At 51.5% G+C, this 22734-nt stretch overlaps 1 protein-coding gene across 7 annotated transcripts in view; it reads right to left on the bottom strand.

Annotated features, from left to right (window-relative positions):
• Positions 1-21214, bottom strand: part of LUC7L (LUC7 like) — a 35173-nt gene extending 13959 nt beyond the window's left edge. For 2 of the 7 annotated variants that reach the window (XM_029049264.2, XM_029049265.2), the window contains exons 1-3: positions 21074-21196; positions 16939-17033; positions 2840-2938 (exon numbers count right to left, since the gene is read on the bottom strand). In XM_029049264.2, coding sequence (XP_028905097.1) covers positions 2840-2938; positions 16939-17033; positions 21074-21134 — 255 coding nt within the window. In that variant the 5' untranslated portion in view covers positions 21135-21196. Of the gene's footprint in view, positions 1-2839; positions 2939-16938; positions 17034-17785; positions 19045-21073 lie in introns of those variants that run through there. The other 5 variants (XM_029049270.2, XM_029049269.2, XM_029049267.2 and 2 more) reach the window with 5 other exon arrangements.
• Between the last annotated feature and the right edge of the window lie 1520 nt (positions 21215-22734).

The following is a 22734-nucleotide window of genomic DNA, read 5'->3' as shown; positions in this document are numbered from 1 at the left end:
GGCTAAGGATAGATCAGTTAAGAAAATTACTAAGGTAATGAAAAGAATCAATGCTTAAAGCCAATATAAAAGGCCCTAAAACATTCCCTGATTAAAGGGATGTTCCAGATTTACCCAAAGGGCATAGGAGAAAGCTGATCACAGGGTGTGGGAGTTACTTCAGAACCCCCCCCCCGCAAAAAAACAAACCCAAACCAAAACAACAACAACAAAAAAAAAACTACCTACAAGTTTAGAATAAAAGCGGTGATTGGGAAAACAGGGGGACAGGTCCATAGAATGAAACTATCAAGTTGCTGCATTCAAGGCCAGGTTTTTTATTTGTTTTTACTTATTCATTCAATCGTATTTATTGAGTGCTTACTGTGTGCAAAGCACTGTACTACTGTACAATTTGGCAATAGAGACAATTCCTGCCCAACAATGGGCTCACAGTCTCATCGGGGGAGACAGACAACAAAACAAAACAAGTAGACAAATTAATTAGTGTACTCTCCCAAGCGCTTAGTCCAGTGTTCTACATAAACTAAGCACTCAATAAATACGTCTGACTACTGACAGACTGACTGCTCTGCAACCCCACAGGGATAAGCCGATTAGACTGTAAGCCCGTCAAAGGGCAGGGACTGTCTCTGTTGCCGATCTGTACATTCCAAGTGCTTAGTACAGTGCTCTGCACATAGTAAGCGCTCAATAAATACTACTGAATGAATGAATAAGCTACTTGTCCCTGAAAATCACTTCCTGCTAGAGAATAAGTTCCCTGAAGAGGTGGATGGTGTCTTTTTAAAAATGGTTACAAACGGTAATAAATAAGCGCTCGATTGACTGATTTCCCAGGAGGTTCCACTGTCACTTCCTGCCTGCTGGCTAGGCTGACCTGGCTTTGGGTCACCAGGCTCTGGGTCGTCAGTCTAGCCGTTGGTCACTGGCTGCCTGCAGCTGGAGAAAAGAGGGGGACTCCGCCACCGGGCACCCCTACAACACCCCTCCAGAACTGGGCCATATGGCAAGGAACTGTGGGATGTTTGGATGGGACTTTTCCTCTGGGCACCTCATCCTGGCCCTGGGAGTCTATGAGGCAGGAAAAACAGCTCTCCTAAGTCCATCTGCACCATTTATTCATCCCCACCTTCCAGCCCCACAGCACTTATGTCCACATCTCTAATTTATTTACATTAATGTCTGTCTCCTCCTCTAGACTATAAACTCGTTGTGGGCAGCGAATGTGTCTGCTGTACTGTAAGGTCTCCCAAGCTCTTAGTACAGTGCTCCGCACACAGTAAGTGCTCAATAAATACGACTGATCTGCAACTTCACTGGGATAAGCCAAATGACCCTGGAAATCACTTCCTGCTAGAGAGTAAACCTCCTGAAAACTTAGATTGTGTCTTTTTTTTTTTTAAATGGTATTGATTAAGCATTATTATGGGTTAGACATAGGCCGGGTGGAAGAAGGCGGTGGCTCCACCCCGCAGGATGGGATGGCAGGGCAGTCGAAACTGGCCACGGAATATCCAACCGGGAGAGGGAGTGGGTCTGTGTGAGAGACAATTTTCAGTCTGATGGGGGGCTGTGAAACTTGGCATGGGAGCAGAAAAAACCATTATGGTATTGTGTGTTAAGCCGTAGCAGTGTGTCAAACATTGTGTTTAAAGTGCTGGGATAGATACAGGATAAACCGTATCTGTCCTTGTCTCATAGGGGGCTCAGGCACACTAAAGCAGAGGGAGAGCAGTTAGCATCTCTTCCCTTCTTACAGAGAGAGCAACCAAGGCCCAGAGAGGGGAAGGGACTTGCTCGAGGTCACCCAGCGGGCCATTGGTCAAGCTGAGACTAGAACCCAGATCTCCCGGTAGAGCCCTGCCCTTCCCCGAAGGCCCTGCAGGAGGGCCCGGACGTCCGCCCAATACGGGAGCCATGAGCCGACTCTAGACTGTGAGCTCGTTGTGGGTAGGAATGTGTCTGTTGTTATACTGTGCTCTCCCAAGGGCTTAGCATGGTGCTTTGCACACAGTAAGCACTCAATAAATGGGACTGAACGAACGAATGAGGGAAGGGACTCGAGCCTGGAAGCTGGACGACCTGAGTCCTAATCCTGGCTGCGGGACTTGTCCGCTGTGGATCCTTGAGGAAGTCTCTTCACTTCTCTGCCCCTCAGTTCCCTCATGGGTAAAATGGGGATTAAGACTATGGGCCCCATATGGAATGTGGACTGTGTTTGACCTAATTGGCTTCTATTCACCCCAGTGCTAAGTACAGTGCCTGGCACATTGGAAAAAAACCATTAATAAAAGAAAACCCACTGCTAAACCTTGGTTCTCCCCTCTCTGCCCCTGGGCTCTGACCTTCTACCTCCATGATCTGGCAACCCTTCTCCAACCCTAGGTTGCTGAACTCCAGCTCCGCTTGCTCCTTAAGCGCTTAGTACAGTACTTTGCACACAGTAAGCGCTCAATCGACCTGACAATGAATGACCAGCTGGTCTGTCCGCCTTTTCCGGCAAACTCTCAGTCTCCTGACGCTGGGATTCTCCCACTCCCCAGGGACCAGAGGGAGGAACTATTTCCTTCCGTTTTAAGTCCCATTAAGGTAATGGTTCCTTGTGGGCAGGAAACGGGCCCTTTCTTCAGGCAAAATTTTCCCCACGTGAAGAGCAGCTCAATATGCTCAGTGAGTACCAGCACGACCCCTCAGCGTGTGGGGATAAACTTGTAGTCAACATCGCATCCTGTGCCCAAGGGATTCACTAAAGGGCCCGGATGTTGAGCCAAGCTTGTGGAGGAAGCGAACCCTGGGACGGGTAGAAGGGGTGAGGGGCCCAGCCCAGCCAACTTACATCCAGCTCAAAGAAGAGGTCTCTCTCTTTACTTGCGATCTCATAATCCGCCCGGAGTGCCAAGTCATGGATTTTGGTGCACTCTCCCAGGTCCATGCGCTGCGGAGAAGAAGGCAACAGATCAACGCTCTTACCCAGAATCCCCGCTCCCGCCATTAGCAAGGACATACGAGGGGGCGAGTGAACGCGGGTTGACTGTGAACAGTGATGTTGATCGGCAGCCGATAGGGTCAGGCAGGGACAGCCCTTCCCCGACGGCCAGTTGGTGGCTGGGCCAGGCTGCTGGACCGCCGGCGGTCGTCCCCTGGAATCCGACCTCCGGGGCCCGACCGGACGGGAGAGGCACTGTGCCCTCCTCTGGCCGCCAGGGCTCCTGCTGGCTCTCGATCCGGCCCGGGCAGGATTGGCTGGAGGCAGGTGATCATCTCGACTTTCAGCCAGCCGTCATGGCCACCGCCGATTCTGAGGCTGCTGGTCCGAGCTGGAAGGGGCCCCAAATCCTTTCCTGTTTATCATCATCCTCCTCTTTTGCATCTTTATCTTTCCTTACGTGTCAGTCACCCCTCCCCACCCCCAACCCCATCCAACCCTCACCTCAAACATTCACAGACTGAGGACACCTTGGAGCCAGAGACTGAAACCAAATCCCATCCGTGAAATTCTTCCCCGGCGCTTAACATAGTGCTTTCCACACAGTAAATGCCACTATGGCTAAAGTTGAATATTAGCATCCAGATGACTTTGACTCATTTCCTGGACATATGGTTACTATATTACATTAAGACTATACTACTACTACTACATTAAAAAAGTGAGCCCCATGTGGGACAGGAACTGTGTCCAACCCAATCTGCTTAAATCCACCTCAGCACTTAGTAGAGTCCCTGGCACATAGTAAGCACTTAAATACCCAAATTATTTCAGCTCCCACAGATAATTGCATGTGCACACAAGCCCATAAGCAAACATGTATGGGGGTAGTACAGGAATTAGAGGAGGGAAAAGAGTGGAAGAGAGGGCAGAGAAACGGAAAGGGGCTTTTCATAATGTCTAATAATAATAATAATAATGGTATTTGTTAAGCGCTTACTATGTGCCAGGCACTGTACTAAGCGCTGGCGTGGACACACGCAAATCGAGTTGGACACAGTCCCCGTCCCACATGGGGCTCACAGTCTCAATTCCCATTTTACAGATGAGGTAACAAGTAGGGAGAAGTGAAGTGACTTGCCCTAGGTCACACAGCAGACAAGTGGCAGAGCTGGGATTAGAACCCATGACCTTCTGACTCCCAGGCCCAGGCTCTATCAACCTCTGGGAGGTCAGCCCTATTGGAGGGGACTGCCTCTGCCCAAGCATCTTCCCCAGCCCACTGAGGGCACAGCCTATGACGCAGACGCCCGATAAAGAAATGGCGACCTTGCGTCCATCCTCGGAAGGCCTGGTGGGTGGACTGCAGTGGGATCCTGGCCCCGGCCACGAGGTCCCAGGCGCCGGCGGAGTTCACTCCGAGGGTGGTTGTCGGCACCTACTGTCTCTCCGGCCCCCTCAGAGTCGTGTCCCAACACTCGGCTTTCCACGGAGCTTTACAGGGAGGTAGAGGGAGAGGAGATAAGGGGGACCCAAGAGGTGAGAGGAGAGGTGATATGCAGTTGTCTGCTCATATTCTTCATCTGAGGATGCACTTCCTTCTACTGAAGACAAGGCGTGCTTGATAATCATCCCTCCCTCAGCAGCTCTGCCCACACCTCTAATTTATTTATTTTGATGCCCATCGCCCCCTCTAAGCTGTTAGCGTCAGATGGGCAGGGAACACATCTGCCAACTCTACCGTACTGTACTCCTCCACTTGCCTGTTGGGTGACCTTGGGCAAATCACTTCACTTCTTTGGGCCTCAGGTCCCTCATCTGGAAAAGGGATTCAGACTGTGAGCCCAAAGTAGGACACGGACTGTGCCCAAACTGATTTGCTTGTATTCACCCCAGTGCTTAGTACAGTGCCTGGCACATAGTAAGTGCTTAACAAATACCGTTATTATTATTAGACATTGTGAAAAACCCCATTTCGCTTCCACTCCCCACCACTACCCCCCCACCCCAGCACTTAGTACAGTGCCTGGCACATAGTAAGCACTTAATAAATACCAGTTACTATTATTATTATTATTACTCTCCAAAGCGCTTAGTACAGTGCTCTGCACACAATAAGCAAGCACTCAACAAACACCATTGATTTTCTGATTGAAGCAAACAGCATTTTAGATGACCCAGAGCAGTGAAAGCAGCAGCATGGCCTAGTGGAAAGAGCCCAGGCCTGGGAGTCAGGGGACCTGGGTTCTCATCCTGGTCTTACCACTTGCCTACTGTATGACCTTGGGCAAGTCACTTCACTTCTCTGTGCCTCAGGTACTTCAACTGTAAAATGGGGATTAAGACTGTGAGCCCATGCGGGATATGGACTGTGTCGATCTAATTAGCTTCTACCTACTCCAGTGCTTAGCACAGTGCCTGGCACAGAGTAAGCGCCACTTGTCAGCTGTGTGACTGTGGGCAAGTCACTTAACTTCTCTGTGCTTCAGTTACCTCATCTGTAAAATGGGGATTAAGACTGTGAGCCTCACGTGGGACAACCTGATTACCCTGTATCTACCCCAGCGGTTAAAACAGTGCTCTGCACATAGTAAGCACTTAACAAATACCAACATTATTATTATAAGCGCTTAACATACCATCCCCCCCCCCCCAAAAAAAGACTCCATTTTTCTGGACATCAGTTTCCTCACCTGAAAGTGAGTGTGACAAATCTGTTGCCAGTTTAGACTGTGAACTCCATGCGAGTCAAGGACTACTTCCGATCTGCTTCTCTTGTATCTGCCCCAGCGCTTAGTACAGGGCTTAGCACACAGTCGCTTCACTTCTCTGGGCCTCGGTTACCTCGTCTGTAATAGCCCTGTGTGGGACAGGGACTGTGTCCAACCTGGAATCTACCCCAGCGCTTAGAATAGTGCTTGATAAAGAGGAAGTACTTAGCAAATACCATCATTCATTCACAGTCAGCCTGGCCCCAAGAATAAATGCCAGCTGCTATCAGTCTGAGGGCCAGGAGGTCTGGCTGCTGGAATCGGGAGCGAGCCGGTATCCCCCGGCCCCTTGGGAAGTGTCGGGAATTCTTACCTGTAAAATGAGAACCCGCCTTCCCAGGGAGCTGCGGGCCATCGCGGATGAGGCCTGGTGATGGAGGGGCTCCCAGACTGGAGACTGATGGGACGGTGGGGGCTTGATACCAAGTGAAGACGAGGTGGCGAGGGTCACTGAGGCAGCAGCCTGGAAGCTGTCAGCCCCCTGCTTGTGGGGAGGAGGCGGGGGGGGGGTCCCCCGATGGCCTCTCCTCCCTGACCCACCAGCTGGCCGCCACTCATCCGCCGCCCCTCGTGTTTGGTCTCCCAGGTCCAAGGGGTGAGAAATGGTCTGGAGAGGATCCCTGGCCTGGGACATTCCCCCAAAACCTCCCCAGAGCCTCAACAAAGGAGAGAGCCTAGTTTGCATCATCTTATCTGGGTGGTAGGGAAAGGTGACGTGAGAAATTAGAGGGGATTCTGGGAAGCAGAGAAGGCCCGCACCCCACCCACCTTGGCCACCCTCTGATGGTGAGGCAGATGGTCTAGGTCCCCTTGGAGGGGAAGGAGAATGAGGAAATGGGGAGAAAGTCCAATCAACCCATCAATCAAAGGCACATATTGAGCCCTTGTGTGTGCAGAGCAATGACTAACTGCTTGAGTTTTGTACAATGGAGTAATAATAATAACTGGTATTTAAGTGCTTACTACGCCAGGCACGGTACTAAACACTGGGGTGGATACAAGTAAGTTGGGTTGGATCCAGTCCCCATCCCACATGGAGATCACAGTCTCAATCCCCATTTTCCCCATGAGGTAATTAAAGTCCAGAAGTGAAGCTACTTGCCCAAAGTCACCCAGCAGACAAATGGTGGAGCCGGTATTAGAACCCATGACCTTCTGACTCCCAGGCCCGTGCTCTATCTGTTACGCCAGGCTGCTCCTCTAAACCCTAGAGCAGGTCTAAATGACCCATCCCCACAAGGCACTTCCAATCTAGAGGAGGGAAACCAGTAACGTGAACATAAGCTACAGACAGAATGGGAATGTGGCAGAGAGTAATGATGTGGACAAAAGTGCTGTGGGGCGGGGCTGGGGGACATTCTCAATCCAGATCCTGAGGATTGGCAGGGTGAACATTGGCCAAGAAGCCACAGATTAAAAAAAAAAAAAAAAAGAATGAAGGGTGTGACCAAGCAAAATCCACCTAGCACACCCGGTCCCACCCTTGAACTCCAAACAGGCCCCTCTGTCCAAAGGGAATGAAAGCAAACCGGCGGCTCCTGCGCTAGCCAACGTCCTCAACAAACAAGCCATTTTTCTTTCTCCTTTCTCACAACTTGAGCCAAGTTTCTGTCAACGCTCTTGTACACCCTCTGGGTGTGTCCGGTGGCTGAATAACTTCTGCTCCGCCGGGCTCAGGCCGTGGGCCGGCTCTGGTAGTAACAATATACATAATAAAGATGGTATTTGTTAAGCGCTTACAGCGTGCCAGGCACTGTTCTATGTGCTGGGGTAAATACGAGATAATCGGTTGGACGCAATCCCTGTCCCACATGGGGCTCACACTCTTGATCCCCATTTTACAGATGAGGGAACTGAAGTCCAGAGAAGCGAGGTGACTTGCCCAAGGTCACACACAGACATATGGTAGAGATGGGATTAGAACACAGGTTCTCCTACCAGGTCTCTGTTCTCTCCATGAGGCCTTGCTGCTGCTCAGGCCCTGCAAAGCTGGTCATTAGTGCCCAGTCCTGGAAGGGGAGTGAATGTGTTCTACTGACTCCTTTGAACTGTCCTCTCCCAAGCGCTTAGTACAGTGCTCTGCACCCAATTAAGTGCTCCCCAAATACCACTGATTGACTGGCGATTAGGCCACATCTCCAAACCAGAAGCAGGCCCCTTGTTTTTTAGAGCCCGCTGGCTCTAAAAAGTGATATCAATTGCGGAAGCGGGGGCTAAACAGAGGAACGTGGAGGGGGAAGTGAAGCCCAAAAGGTTCAAAAAGGAACCGAAGATGCGGTCTGGGGTTCGAAGGTGGCCAAACCCACAAGTTGGCCAAACTTCCTGCTATGAAGAGTCGGCTTCCCCGAGGTGGAGGGAGGTCAGATGTGAGCCTGAGGCCAGACAAACCACCTATCAGAAAATGGAAAATTGGGTAGAAACCCAACTGGGAGGTCACCAGAGTTGGAGGGAGTGGAGAGGTAAAATGGTGGACTTTGCTGCTAGGGAAGAGGAGAGGAAAGGCAGGGGCTGAATGGGAACAAGGAGGGAGGGGAGGAGCAGAGGGCAGGAGCCCTGGCCTGGGATGGAAAAAATAATAATAATTATGGTATTTGTTATGCGCTTACTATGTACCAAGCACTGTTCTAAGCACTGGGGTAGATACAAGGTATTCAGGTTGTCCCACGTGGGGCCCACAGTCTTAATCCCCACTTTACAGATGAGGTAACTGAGGCACTGAGAAGTGAAGTGACTTGCCCAAGGTCACACAGCAGACAAGTGGCGGAGCCAAAATTAGAACCCACATCCTCCGACTGCCAAGCCCGTACTCTTGCCACTAGGCCACACCAGGCAGCAGATGTGGGGAGGGCAGGGAAGGAGCAAGCTTACTCCGTTTCTTGCGGCTTAGACCCTCTGCCGGACTTCTGTCAGTCTGGGGACAAATGCTAATGAACACGTGTACACGTCCCCCAGCGCGTACTGAGGTAAGAGGCCTCGGGCTTCGGCCAAATGGGCTGCCTAATCAGCAAATACTATTTATTGAATGCTTACTATGTGCAGAGAACTGGATTAAGTGCTTGGGAGAGTTTAATACAACGGAGTTAGCAGACATGTTCCCTGTCCATAACGAGCTTAGTCTAGAGGAGCAAATTAGAACAACTCTGAAACAAATCCGGGCCAGCCCTGGGGAGTGAAGGAACATCCCCGTTCACCAAAGCTGCCTTCGCTGCCAGAGAAATACCAGTAAAATCAACTTCACAGAAATAATAATAATAATATTAGTTAAATGCTTACCACGTGCCAAGCACTTTTCTAAGTGCTAGGGTAGATACAAGGTAATCAGGTTGTCCCACGTGCGGCTCACCGTCTTCATCCCCATTTTTCAGATGAGGTAACTGAGGCACCAAGAAGTTAAAGGACTTGCCCAAAGTCACACAGATGATACGTGGCGGAGCCGGGGTTAGACTCCACGACTTCTAACTCCCAAGCCCAGGCTCTTTCCACTAAGGCACGCTGCTTTTTGAGGGGCACCCACTAGACTGTCAGATTTGAGGCCAGGGATCGAGGCTAACTGCTCAACTCTTCCAATGAGTACAGTGCTCTGCCCCAAGTAGGTGCTCAAAAAATACTACTGATTAGCTGATTTTCTTTTATCACCGGGTCTGCTTATGAACTCAATTCTTCCTTTTCCCTCAGACATGAGTTATACTGGTCCTACTAGACCGTAAGCTCTTTCAATTAATCATATTTATCACGCATTTCTTCAAGATCTAAGGGGGAGAGAAAGGTCGGGTGCTTTAATTCCCATTTTTACAGATAAGGAAGTGGAGGCCTAGAGAAGTTAAGTGACTTGCCCAAGGTCACCCAGCAGGCAAGTGGCAGAGCTGGGACTAGAACCCGGATCTCCTATCCCCTGGTCCTGTGCTTGTTCCCGCTGGACCCCGCTGCCCACAGTGGGCCGACTCCTGGCGTGGGCAGGGGGTGGGGAGAGGACCTAAATTCTCCTGGGATCCAGGGGTTTGTGAAGTCTGGAGGGGCAATCCACTGGCACAGAGAAGGAGGATCAGGGAGGAAGCTAACGGGGAAAAGAAAGGTCAGTCGAATGGAAGGCCCCAGCCAGTGGCCCCGAGGCTGGCCTTGTCATAGCCAGGAAGAGTAGGAACCCAGCCGAGGGCGAGAAGCCCCAGAGGGGTGACGGCTGCCCTGGGAGATGCCTTCTCTCTCCCCCTGTCCCCTTGGCCCTGATGCAAATTTAGGATCAGGGCATCTTGCGACCATCTGGGCCCGATCGTCTGATACCCTATCCCAAAACTGCACCCGCCTGGCCCCTGCAGTCAGTCATATTTATTAAGCGCTTACTGGGTGCCGAGCACCGTACTGAGTGCTTGGGAGAGGAAAATAGAACAATAAATGGACACATTCCCTGCCCAAAATGAGCTTACAGTCTTGAGGGGGAAGCTCCTCCAACCCGCTGAGATGACAAAATCGGCATTGTCTGAGGATGGGCTGCCAGCAGTTGGGTTTTGAAGCCATAGAAAAGACCCCTCTCCTCCCAAATCCCATCCACCACCCCTGAGCAGAGAACACAAGAAGCCACCGATCCGAGGAGGCAGCTTTATTTTGGGCCAGGCGATGCCAAGATCGGTGAGTCACCAGCAGGCCGACTCAGAGGAGTCGGTACCGTCTGCCCATGATTACCTCCTCCCCCCACCAAAGTTTGGGACATCAGGGCAAGATGTCCAAAAGGGCTTAGAAATAGGTCTGGCACCTCCGCCCCCAGCCCGACTGAAATCTGGGGATGAGAAAAGCTGGCGTGAATCTTCAAGAAAGAGGTCAGATTGACAACTGGTAGAAGACTCCGACTATTGAGGATATGCACACCTGCTCCAGGAGGCCTGGAGAAGCCAAGAAAAAGCTGCTGCTCAACCTATAGTGAGCAAGCATTGTGGCCTAGTGTAAAGAGCCCGGGTCTGGGAGTCAGAGGATCTGGGTTCTCATCCCGGCTCCACCATGGACCTGCTGTGTGACCATGGTCAAGTCATTTCACTTCCCTGTGTTTCACTTACCTCATCTGTATAATGGGGATTAATCCTCCTCCCTTGCATTTAGAGTGCAAGCCCTCTAGGCACTGTGTCCAACCTGATTATCTTGTATTTACCCCAGTGCTTAAAACAATCTCTAGGGAAAAGGTAAGTGCTTAACAAATACTGTAAAAAAAACCCAAAAAGACAAAAAACCTTCCCTAACATTGAGAAATGGCAGCCGAAGTCCGCAGAACAAGCTTGTACTTGCAAAGCCTTCTCATCTTTTAACAACTCTTCCCTTGGGTGACCTGAAGACAGATTAAGGACTTCCACATTTTCTTGAGGCTTTGAGATGGATCCTAAGTAAAACATGGCGGCCCAGGGAAGCGGCACCCCACAATTCAGCTGTTCAAAATGGAACTTCCCTTTCAAGGAATGTGCCCGGTCATCCTGTGGGGTTCGCCCATCTGGCCGGAGGGAAGCTCGGGAGCGAAAGGTGATTCCCCTCCCGGCTTGTGGTAGGGCATTGGGAGCAGAGAGAGTTTGGGCCTGCTGAGGTTCATTTAGGGGGGACTCGAACCTTTCTCTGGTAGGTTCCCGCCCTAGGGTCTTGGGGTTAAGCTGCCCCAATTTTCTCTAGCGTCTCTAGGTTCCGTGGCTTGACCTAGGCGAGCAGCCCGGCCAGCTGGTGGTTAACAATTTTGTTTTTTCCCACCATTTCCTAAACCACTCCTTGTTTCCCCAAAAGATGTTCCTTCAGTTCATATTCTTGGAAACAGGAAAACCGACGGGAAAGGGACTGGGCTTGGAGGATCCAGAAACTAGGCCCATTAGATCCTGAGATCCCAGCACCCTCTTCTGCCCCAATTTCGGCTTCCTTACTTCCCACCCCCAAAACAGTCTCTCCATGACTAGTACTACCACCCAACTTCTATCGTGCTGGTAATAATAATGATGGTATTTGTTAAGCGCTTACTATTTGCCAAGCACTGTTCAAAGCACTGGGATAGATACGAGGTGATCAGGTTGGTCCCCGTGGGGCTCCCAGTCTCAATCCCCATTTTACAGATGAGGTAACTGAGGCCCCAAGGTCACAGAGCTAAGTGGCAGAGCCAGTATTAGAACCCACGACCTCTGACTCCTAAACCCACGCTCTTTCCACTAAGCCGTACTGCTTCTCAATCAATCCATCAGTGGTACTGGGTGTTTACTGTGCAGAGCACTGTACTAAGCGTTTGGGAGAGTACCATACGCCAGAATTGGCAGGGTCTTCCCCTGGCCATAAAGGGATTTGCATCCTTTATTCAATCCCACACAACTTTGTATACATCTGTCATTTATTTATACTAGTGTCTGTCTTCCCCTCCAGACTGTAAGCTCCGTGTGGGCAGGGAAGGTTTCTACCAACTCTGACACTGTACTCTCCCATGCGCTTAGTTCAGATACCAGATATTAAGGTGGATCCAGTCCCAGTGTCACATGAGGCATCTACCCCAGCATTTTCCCTCTGAGAATGGCACCTGGAGAGTTTCCAGTACTCTATCAGTCTCAGCTACGGGAGGGAGGGTCAAGCAGAGGCCTACTCGTTCCATTCCTAGCTTAGGCAGTGGCTAACGAGTGGTAGGCCATCTGCTACAAGTCAAAACTCACCTGTGCTAGACAGCGGGGCACGGGAGACAGTCGAGAATGGAGACTCAAGTTGACTGCGTGGAAGGAGGAGATGGTAAACCACTTCCGGATTTTGACCTAGAAACCTCTATGGATCCACTACCAGAATGACTGCAGATGGAGGTGGGGCGCTCTGGGAGAGATGCGTCCATGGCTACGCCATGGGTCGGAGGTGACTCAAAAGCATAAGACAAGACCCAAGCACTTCGCTCGGTGGTTGGCACATAGTAAGCACTGAACCAACCACATTGTTATTATTATTATCCCCTACCCCAGAGGGCCTGACCCTGGAGAGAAGTGGGGAGGTGGAGATGCAGGGAGACCGCCAACCCACCCAACTCCTCCTTCGGCTTGTCACAGCCGGTGAAATAGACAGCTATTTCCTCTTCCTAGCACTTCTCCTGGTTCTCTCTGCTCCCCCAGCTCCAGCTCTGTCACCAGTGAAAAACTGCCAGAGGGAAGGTCCGTAACTCGTTAGCGCACAGACCAGCCATTACGTAGAGGCCTATATACCAACTAAGTAAATATTCACCTATGTGTCCAGACTCCTGCCAGCCTCCCTTGAGCCGGCAAGGTTCTCAACGGTACAGATCGCATCTCCGACCCCTACTGGGCTCTCCCAAGTGCTCGGGACAGTGCTCCAGGCAAGGCAGGAGCTCGATAAGCCCGGCAGTCAGGGCACTAGGAGACCAAGAAGGGAGAAGGGGAGGGAACGGGCCCAGACGGCGGCCAACCTTGTCAGCTGACAACGGGCCACGGTGAGTTTCCACTCTGGGCACGGGAGATGCCCTCAGCTCCGCCCCCCACAAGTTGATGCACAGCTATTTCCAGGCTAAGCATTTTCACCTGCAAGTTGTCAAACTGCGGATGTTACGCACTCCAGCCTGCTCTTCAGCCCCCACCTCCCGATCTGAGTCCAGAGCCCTGGGAAAAAAACCACCCCCTCTTCCAGCAAGTCTTTCCTGACTCATATCAACATTCATCATTCACTCATTCAATCGTATTTATTAAGCACTTACTGTGTGCAGAGAAACACCCCAAGTCAGAGGAACCGGAGAACCCAAGAGCCTCCACCTGCAATTATGTACCTCTAGACTGTGAGGTTGTTGTGGGCAGGGAATGTCTGTTGTTGTATTGTACTCTCCCAAGTGCTTAGTACAGTGCTTTGCACACAGTAAGTGCTCAAAAAATATGACTGAATGAATGAATGTACCTAATTACACCTTTCCTCAGCACTTGTTTTTACATGAATATCCGAGTGCCCCAATTTCTATTGATTCCACTGTCTGAAGCAGCGTGGCCTAGTGGGAAGTGCCCGGGCCTGGGAGTCACAGGACCTGGCTTCCAACCCCAGCTCCGCCACTTGTCTGCTGCGTAACCTTGGGCAAGTCACTTCATTTTTCTGGGCCTCATCAGTTTCATCATCTGTAAAATGGCGATTAAAACTGCGCCCATGTGGGACAGGGACCTTAGCCAACCTATCTTCTATCCCAGTGCTTAGTAAACTGCCTATCAGACCAACCACTTAATACCAAACAAAAAAACCTGCCTCCCCTTTAGAATGGAAGCTGCTTATAGGCAAGGAATATGTTGCGTACTTCTAACACACTTTCGCAAGTTCATAGTACAATGCAATGCCCATGAGGAGGGGAGTACTCAGTAAATATAAATATGCTCCCTGTGATCTTACAGAGAGAAAAAATTTCAGGTGTGAATCAATCAATGACATTTATTAACCACTTACTATGTGCAGAGCACCCCTCTCAGGGTCACACCTGGAGTTTCAAGTCGTCTACCAGTCTCGGCTAAGGGAGGAAGAGTCAAGCAGAAGCCTGTCCATTCCATTCCTAGCTTGGGCAGTCACTAGTGACTGGAAGGCCATCTGCTATAAGTCAAAACTCACCTGTGTTGGGCAGCAGCGGCATAGGAGAGTCCAGGGCAGAGACTCAAGTTGACTGCGTGGAAGGAGGCAGTAAACTACTTACAGACTTTTACCGTGAAAACCCTATGGATACACTACCAGAACGACTGCAGGCGGAGGTGCAGGGTTGTGGGAGAGCTGTGTCCATGGCATCGCTATTGGTCGGAGACGACTAGACGGCATAAGACGAGCAGAACACTGTACTAAGCACTTGGGAGAGGATAATATAGCAATAGACACATTCTCTGAGCTTGTCCGGGCTACGCCCCACCTTGCCCTGCTCCGCAGGAAAGCAATGATTCATCCCAGAGAAAATTCAGGGGTGTAGGGCCAGAGTGCTTAGTCTAGTGATCTGCACAGAGTAAGCACTTAATAAAGGCACTCTTGAAGGCCGATCTCCTCCAAGAAGCCTTCCCTAACCAAGCCCTTCTCTCCTCTTCTCACACTCCCTTCTGTGCCACTCTCACTTGCCCCTTCATTCATCCTCCCTTTCATCCCCACAGCACATTCGAATATACCTGCGATGTATTTATTTATATTAATGTCCGTCACCCCTTCTAGACTGTGAGCTCCTTGTGGGCAGGAATGCGTGTGTTTGTTCTTATAGAATACTCTCCCAAGGGCTTAGTACAGTGCTTTGCAAACACTAAGTGCTCAGTATATAAATGAATGAATAAATGATTGTCCAAATCATCCCCACTAGGAATGGGCACAAAGGACCTCTGGGTGGAGGTCTCCTATAACCACACCTGCATTTGGTGTAAAATACAGACATCTGGCGACCTCAGTGAAAATCTGTTTCCATAATAATAATGACATTTGTTAAGCACTTACTATGTGCCAGGTACTGTTCTAAGTGCTGGGGTAGATACGAGATAATAGGGTTGAGCATAGTCCCTGTGCCACATGGTGCTCACAGTCTTGATCCCATTTTATAGATGAGGGAATTGAGGCCCAGAGAAGTGTTTGTAATGTGTTTTCCTCTCCCAAAGACCCTTTCAACCTAAGCTACTCCAGGGACTCATTTCAAGTAGCTCCTTCTTTTCCTTTCATTTTAACATTGGAAAGGAGGTTAGAACGCAGCCTACATGGTTCTTGAGGAGGATAAGGGGGAGCTACTGGAGAAATCTAAAACTTAGGGTGCCAACAACTGATCAAATCACTTGCCTTTTCCGGACCTCAATTACCACCTCTCTAAAATGGGGATTTCATGTGAGACATGGACTGTGTCCAACCTGATCAGCTTGTACATATCCAGCGCTTAGGAGAGTGTCTGGCATACAGTAAGTGCTTAACAAATACCATTTTAAAAAAATGAGAGACCTGGATTCTAATCACAGGTCCTCCACTTGCTTGCTGCATGGCTTTGTGCAAGTCACTTCACTTCTCTGTGCCCCAGTTTCCTCCTCTGTTAAATGGGGATTAAGACTTGGAGCCCCAAGTGGGACATGAACTGCAACCAACCTGATTGTCTTGCATTTACTCCAGTGCTTAGTAAAATGCCTGGCACAGAGTAAGTGCTTAAATACCAAAAAAAGAAAGTGGAAAAGAAAAACAAAAGAAAAAGGAAAAGAAAGGAAGAGAAAAATCACCCATTTGGGTTAAGAAGGGAAAGAAAACACTTTTCCAGCTGGACAATCGGGGTGCAATTTTCACTGGAAAATTGGGAGCTGAGAATTTAGCCAGGTCCCCCAAGTTAATTAGACCCCACAATCCAATCCAGAGGGAGGCGGGCAAAAAGGCAGCACTCCAGTAGGCAAAGACGCCAGGCCGCCTCATACATAAAGGTTTCGGAAGGGGAGGATAATCTAGTCCGTGAGCTCGTTGTGGGCAGGAAATGTGTCTGCTTATTGTTGCACTGTACTCTCCCCAAAGCTTAGTAATGTGCTCTGCACCCGGGAGGGGTTAATAAATACGAATGAAAGAATATTTTTGATCCGGCTGACCCCACCCCCCAAAACATTTTCAAATGAATTCGAGGGCCAAACTATGCCATCACAGAACCCGCTGTGCGTTCAAAATGGAAGCTCGTTGTGGGCGGTAGATGGTATTTTAGAGCCGGCTGACCTCTGCCCCTGACATTTTCAAGTTGCTGCAGGGGCCAAACTATGCAATAATAAAATCGGATGTATATTAGAGGGGAAGGTCCTTGGGGCAAGGAGCAAGTCTCATGCTTCTGCTGTGCTCCCCCAAGTGCTCAGCACAATGTAGCGGATGACCTTGTGAATAGAGCATGGGCCCGGGAGTCAGAAGGTCAAGGGTTCTAGTCCCGGCTTCGCCACTTGTCTGGGGTGAGAGCTTGGGTAAATCACTTCACTTCTCTGAACCTCAGTTCCCTCATCTGGAAAATGGGGATTAAGAGTGTGAGGCCTATGTGGGACAGGGACTGTGTTCAACCCATTTCTTTGTTTCTACCCCAACTCTTAGAAGAGTGCCTGGCAAAACAAACAAACATCCCATTCGCCCTCTTCCGGGACCCCCTCGGACTAGAGGAGCCAAAAGAGAGTGCCTCCAGCTGGTTGCCGCTGGCAGCTAAGAAGCGCCGCCCGACTACCTCGCCGCCCGACTACCTCGCCGCTGTGCCCGCCCCAGACAGTCGGAGCGGGGTCATTCTGGTTACCGCCCTCCGGGAAAGAATCCACCTACCGTTCCGGCCAGGATGTCATGAGGACAGCAGTCCAGGAGGTGACTCTTGCACACTCGATCGTCTGTGAACTTGACCCGCTGCCTGGTTTCGTCTCCTGAAATTCACGGGGGGAGTGTGAGTGGGGTGGCAGGAGGCCCCCCCCGCCCCATTGGCCACGCACGAGCGGCGGGTGCACCAAGTCGGCCCAGGCGCTTCCCCATCCGAACAATCGAAAAACCAACCGAAAGAACCAAACCGAAACCAAACCAAAAAAAAAAAAAAAGAAAAAAAAAGGGGGGGGTCTAAGTCAGCTCAATGCTCGGGCTTAGGTGGGAGGCACATGACGATATGGGGCTCAGGGACGCCCAGTGGGACCCGACCGGCTGCTTGTGCGAAAGGAAAAGGAAACGAAAAAAAAAAACCAACATAAGGCAGACGGGCAGTTCGAGTAAAGAGGCCGCCAGCCTCGTGACGTTCATTTTGCCCCCACGGGCGGCGGCGGCGATCAGGAAACCCAGGCTGACCAGGGTGAAGCACAAGGCCCAAATGGCCTGGTCTCGGACACTTATCCCTCTTTAGCTCTCAGCACGGATCCCTAAAGAGGTGGTGCTGGGTCCCGAGTCATCCGGGGAGTGAGGTTTTTTAAACCTCGGACTGTAACTGGTTGGGGGGTGGAGGGGGTGGGGGGAGGTGGTTCCCTCTTTCTTCCCCTGGCTCTGCAACCACCCCACCCATATGAAAAAAAAAAAGAAAGTCTCAATCCGGAAGTCACTTTTAACAAGACAATATGAGAAGGGGGGAAAAAAAAAAGGGCAGAAAGAAACTAGGTTAGTCAATACACACTGCGAACTCCAACACATACTGTACCCATCTGCATTCTTCAAGACCTCAGCTGCAGAATTTTATGCCCGCGGTTGAAAAGTTTTAAAGGGAAAGTTTTCTGGCCCATACCTGCAGTAAGGAAGTCAGGGGAATGATACATAGAAGTAAAGGCAAAGTGGCAATGGTATGTGACAATTTTAATGCTACTCCGTGTATACGACACCGATCCGTGAAACAACTAACGAAGGTCTATATTTTTAGGGTTTGCAAGCATCCGGGACTCATGGAGTGTCTTTTGGTTTTTTCTTTCTTTCTTTCTTGTATTGAAAATGTTCTTCCTTTCTGAACTACGCTTTTAAAAGTTACTTGTGAAAAAAGGCAAACACTTTTTTTTTTTTGTTATAACAGCTTTAAAAATTGGTTGTGACTCACGGCTCGATGAACATGAGGCTTTTCTGCAACTCCCTTGCAGATTGATGTAGGCAGGCAAAGATACACTGAACCTTTATGAATAAAATAGAGGGGCCACAATTGTTCAGTTTGTAGGAAATAAAAATATGGGAAGCAATTCAAAAGCAACTCTAAACACAAAGAAAGCTCAAAGGCACTTATTCCTCTACGAAAGTACGTGCAAGGTATTGCTACAGCCCTTCAAACTGCCGATGTGAATTTCCCATCTCATTACTTCGGGGGGGAAAGGGAAGAAAGAAACCACCGTGGGAATCGAGTTTGGACCAGGAGGCAACCTGTTTATCCCCCGGGGCCACGAGCGCAGTTTTCCACACTCCGGACAAACCTTTGGCTTCTGGCGGACTCTCCCAAGCGCTTAGGACAGTGCTGGGCACTCTGTAGGCGCTCAGTAAATACCACTGATTGGTGGTGGACCTAGGTCTGTCTGTAAACACAGAGGTTCTCGAGTGAGGCTGTGGGTTGGGGTGAGGGGGAGGAAGAGAGGAGAGGGGGAAGGGGTCCAAGAGTCATTTTGTGTAAAACCCCAACAAACCCGCTTTCCTGGGCTGGCACCGTTGTCTACTAGCTACTAGATTCTCCCAAGCACTTAGTACAGTGCCAGTTAACCCATCCTCGTTGGATTTAGGATAAACAGCACGGCCTAGTGGAAAGAGCACAGGGTTGGGGGGCCGGGAGACCTGGATTCTAATCCCGGTCCCGCCGTCTGTCTGTGGAGTGGACCCTGGGCAGGACACTGAACTTCTCTGTGCCTCAGTCTCCTCATCTGTAAAAGAGGATTTAATTCTTCTCCCTCCTGGCTACAACTGTGAGTCCCATGCGGGTCGGGGGCTGTATCTGAACCAAGCTGATCTGCACCTACCCCAGCGCTGGGCACCACGCCTGGCATGGAAAAAGGGCTTTGGCAATATCACCGGGTCGGTTCTTATCGACAGCTGGCCTGGCAACTCCTCTTGCAAGTCGGAAAGATAAGATTGGACCAAAACTGACCTAGGCTGTCAGCTCCTTGTGGGCAGGGAACCCATCTACCTGCTCTGTTGTACTGGGAGAGCCCACGCACATAATACAGTGCTCGGCACACAGTAAACGCTCAATAAATTCCAACGAGCGATGGGGCAGCCGGGGCTGGGCCTCTCCCTCCCTTCCCCTGGAAGCCCTGGGATGACCTCGCTTCACGGGTGGCCGGCCCCTGGCTTCGGCCACCCATTAATCTGTAATTTTATTTACTGGTATTGATGTCTGACTCCCCGGCTCTAGCCCATAAGCTCATTGTGGGCAGGGAATGTGTCTGTTTATAGTGGTATGAGACTCTCCCAATTGCTTAGTTCAGTGCTGTGCACAAAGAAAGCGCTCAATAAATACGACTGAATGGACTGAACGAATGAACTTTCCAGAGGGGCAGGCAATCCGTGACAGGGGGAAGTCGGAGACGGTGGGCGGTATTAGCTGTCGGGGTCCGAAAAGCGGAACCTTACTGAAGGCCCACCTCCTCCGAGAAGGCTTCCCGGATTAGGGCGTCATTTCCTCTTCTCCCGCTCCCTTCTGCGTCGCCTACGCATCCCTCCCTCAGCCTCCCAGCACTTACGTCCACATCGGTCGCTTATTTCTGTTAACGTCCGTCTCCCCCTCTAGACTGTCAGCTTGTGGGCCAGGAACGTGTCTACCCCACTCTGCTGTACTGGACTCTCCCAAGCGATTAATACAGTGCTGCGCACACAGGAAGCGCTCAAGAGATACGACTGCCTGCTGGACTGGAACCAGAGAGGCAGCACAGCCTAGGGGCTAGCGCTCGGGCCTGGGAGTCGGAAGGTCAAGGGTCCTAACCCCTGCTCCGCCACTCGTCTGCTGCGTGACCTTGGGCCAGTCGCTTCACTGAGGCGGCGTGGCTCAGCGCGGGCTTGGGAGTCAGAGGTCGTGGATTCTAATCTCGGCTCCGCCGCTCGTCAGCTGTGTGACTTTGGGCGAGTCACTTCTCTGGGCCTCAGTCCCTCCTCTGCAAAATGGGGGTGAAGACTGGGAGCCCCACGTGGGACAAGCCGATCACCTTGTATCCCCGCTCAGCGCTTAGAGCAGTGCTTGGCACACAGTAAGCCCTTAACAGATACCATTATTACTGTTACTATTCTCTGGGCCTCCGTTCCCTCCCCTGAAAAATGGGGGGGGAGGGGGGTGCGTCTGTGTCTGTGAACCAGCGGGGCTCAGTGGAAAGAGCCCGGACTTAAGAGTCAGAGGTCACGGGTTCGAATCCCGGCTCTGCCACCTGTCAGCCGTGTGACACTGGGCAAGTCACTGCACTGGGCCTCAGTTCCCTCCTCTGTAAGAGGGGGATGAAGACTGCGAGCCCCACGTGGGCCAAGCGGCCGTCCCCGTATCCACCCCCAGCGCTTAGAACAGTGCTCGGCACCCCCTAGGCGCTTCACCGCTATTCCCATTATTATTATTAATAATAACCCCGGGTGGGACAGGGACCGGGTCCAACCCCCTTGGCTTCGATCCGCCCCGGCGCTTAGCACACAGGGCGCGCTTCGAAAACACCACCTTTCTCATTCGTTATCATCATCCAAAAGAGTGCGGGGAAGGGGCGGTCTCCCGGGCCGGGACCGGCCGCCGGGGCCTGGAGACAAAGGGGACCCCGGTGGGGGAGGGGGCGGGGAGGGGGGGAGGGGGGGAGGGGAGACGGCGGCACAAAAGCCCCCCCTCCCCCGCCCCCTTCCCCCGCCCGGAGCCGCGGGCCGGGGCGCATGCGCAGACCAGGCCACGCAGCTCCCCCCCCCCCCCGCGCGCCTTCCCCCCCTCCCGGCGGCCGCGCGCGCGCGCGCGCCATCCCCCTCAGCGGGGCCCAGGCGGCGGCCGCCCCGCACTCACCGTCCCGGGCCGTGCCCATGAGCTGGTCCAGCAGGGCCCGCATCTGCGCCTGGGCCGACATGGCGGCGGCCGGAAGGACGGGAGAGGCCGGGCCGCGCCGGGCTCCTCTCACGGCGGCGGCGGCGGCGGCGAGGTCGGATGGCGGCGGCCGCGAGCTCCCGAGCGCCTGCCCTGGCGCGGGGGATGGCGGGAGGAAGTGCGTCTGCGCCGCGCGGGGGGTTCTGGGTCTTGTAGTCCTGGCCCTTCCACCCCCCCCCCCCCGGGGAAACAGGGCCTAAATTTTCGTTATTTCTTCCTGTGGTATTTGTTGAGCGCTTACTATGTGCCAGGCACCGTACTAAGAGCGAGCAGTTGGGAGCCAGAGGTTGTGGGTTCTAATTCCACTCTGCCTCTTAGCAGCTGGGTGACTTTGGGCAAGCCACTGCACTTCTCTGGGCCTCAGTGACCTCATCTGTCAAACGGGATGAAGTCTGTGAGCCCCACGTGGGTCAACCTGATGACGTGGTATCTAGCCCCAGCGCTTAAAAGGGGGCTTGGCACATAGTAAGTGCTTAACAAATTCCACCATCATCGTCATTATTATTATTATTAAGCACTGGGGCAGAAACACTAATCGAGAAGTAGCGTGGCTCAGTGGAAAGAGCACGGGCTTTGGAGGCAGAGGTCAGGGGTTCGAATTCCGGCTCGGCCACTTGTCAGCTGTGTGACTTTGGGCAAGTCACTTCTCGGTGCCTCAGTTCCCTCATCTGTAAAATGGGGATGAAGACTGTGAGCGCCACGTGGGACAACCTGATTTCCCTGTGTCTACCCCAGCGCTTAGAACAGTGTTCGGCACATAGTAAGCGCTTAACAAATACCAACATTATTACTATTATTATTATTAATCGGGCAGGGGACACAATCCCTGTCCCACGTGGGGCTCCCAGGCTCAATCCCCATTTTACAGGTGAGGAAAGTGAGCCAAGGTCACAGCAGACAGATAATTGCTCTCCCCCACTTCAAAACCTGATTGAAGGCACATAACACCAATAATTGTGGTAATTGCTAAGCACTTACTAAGTGTTAAGTACTGTACTGCGACTAATAATAATAATGATGGTATTTGTTAAGTGGTTACTATGTGCAAAGCACTGTTCCAAGCCCAGGGAGGGGCGGGATACAAGGTCATCAGGTTGTCCCACGTGGGGCTCACAGTCTTAATCGCCATTTTACAGATGAGGTAACTGAGCCCCAGAGAAGTGAAGTGACCTACCCATGGTCACACAGTTGACAAGCGGCAGAGTGGGGATTCAAACCCATGACCTCAAACTCCCAAGCCCATGCTCTTTCCACTCAGCCACGCTGCTTCTAGTAAATAGAGCACAGGCCTGGGAGTCAGAAGGCTGTGGGTTCTAATTCTGGCTCCACCACTTGTCTGCTGTGTGTTTAAAAAATACCATTAATTGATTGGTTGCTCAGCTCTTCTACTGGCTGGTTGCAGAAGCAGTAAACCTCTCTGAGCCTCAGTTTTATCATCTGTATAATGGGGGTAAGATACCTCATAGCATAGTGGATAGAGCACGGGCCTGGGAGTCAGAAGGTCAAGCGTTCTAATTCTGGCTCCACCACTTGTTTGCTGTGTGACCTTGGGCAATGCATTTTATTTCTCCGTGCCTCAGTTA

Source organism: Ornithorhynchus anatinus, chromosome 21 (assembly GCF_004115215.2).
Source record: "Ornithorhynchus anatinus isolate Pmale09 chromosome 21, mOrnAna1.pri.v4, whole genome shotgun sequence".
NCBI classification, from domain to species: domain Eukaryota; kingdom Metazoa; phylum Chordata; class Mammalia; order Monotremata; family Ornithorhynchidae; genus Ornithorhynchus; species Ornithorhynchus anatinus.
The sequence above is the reverse complement of the archived record's forward strand: the minus strand, read 5'-3'. Positions and strand labels throughout refer to the sequence as shown.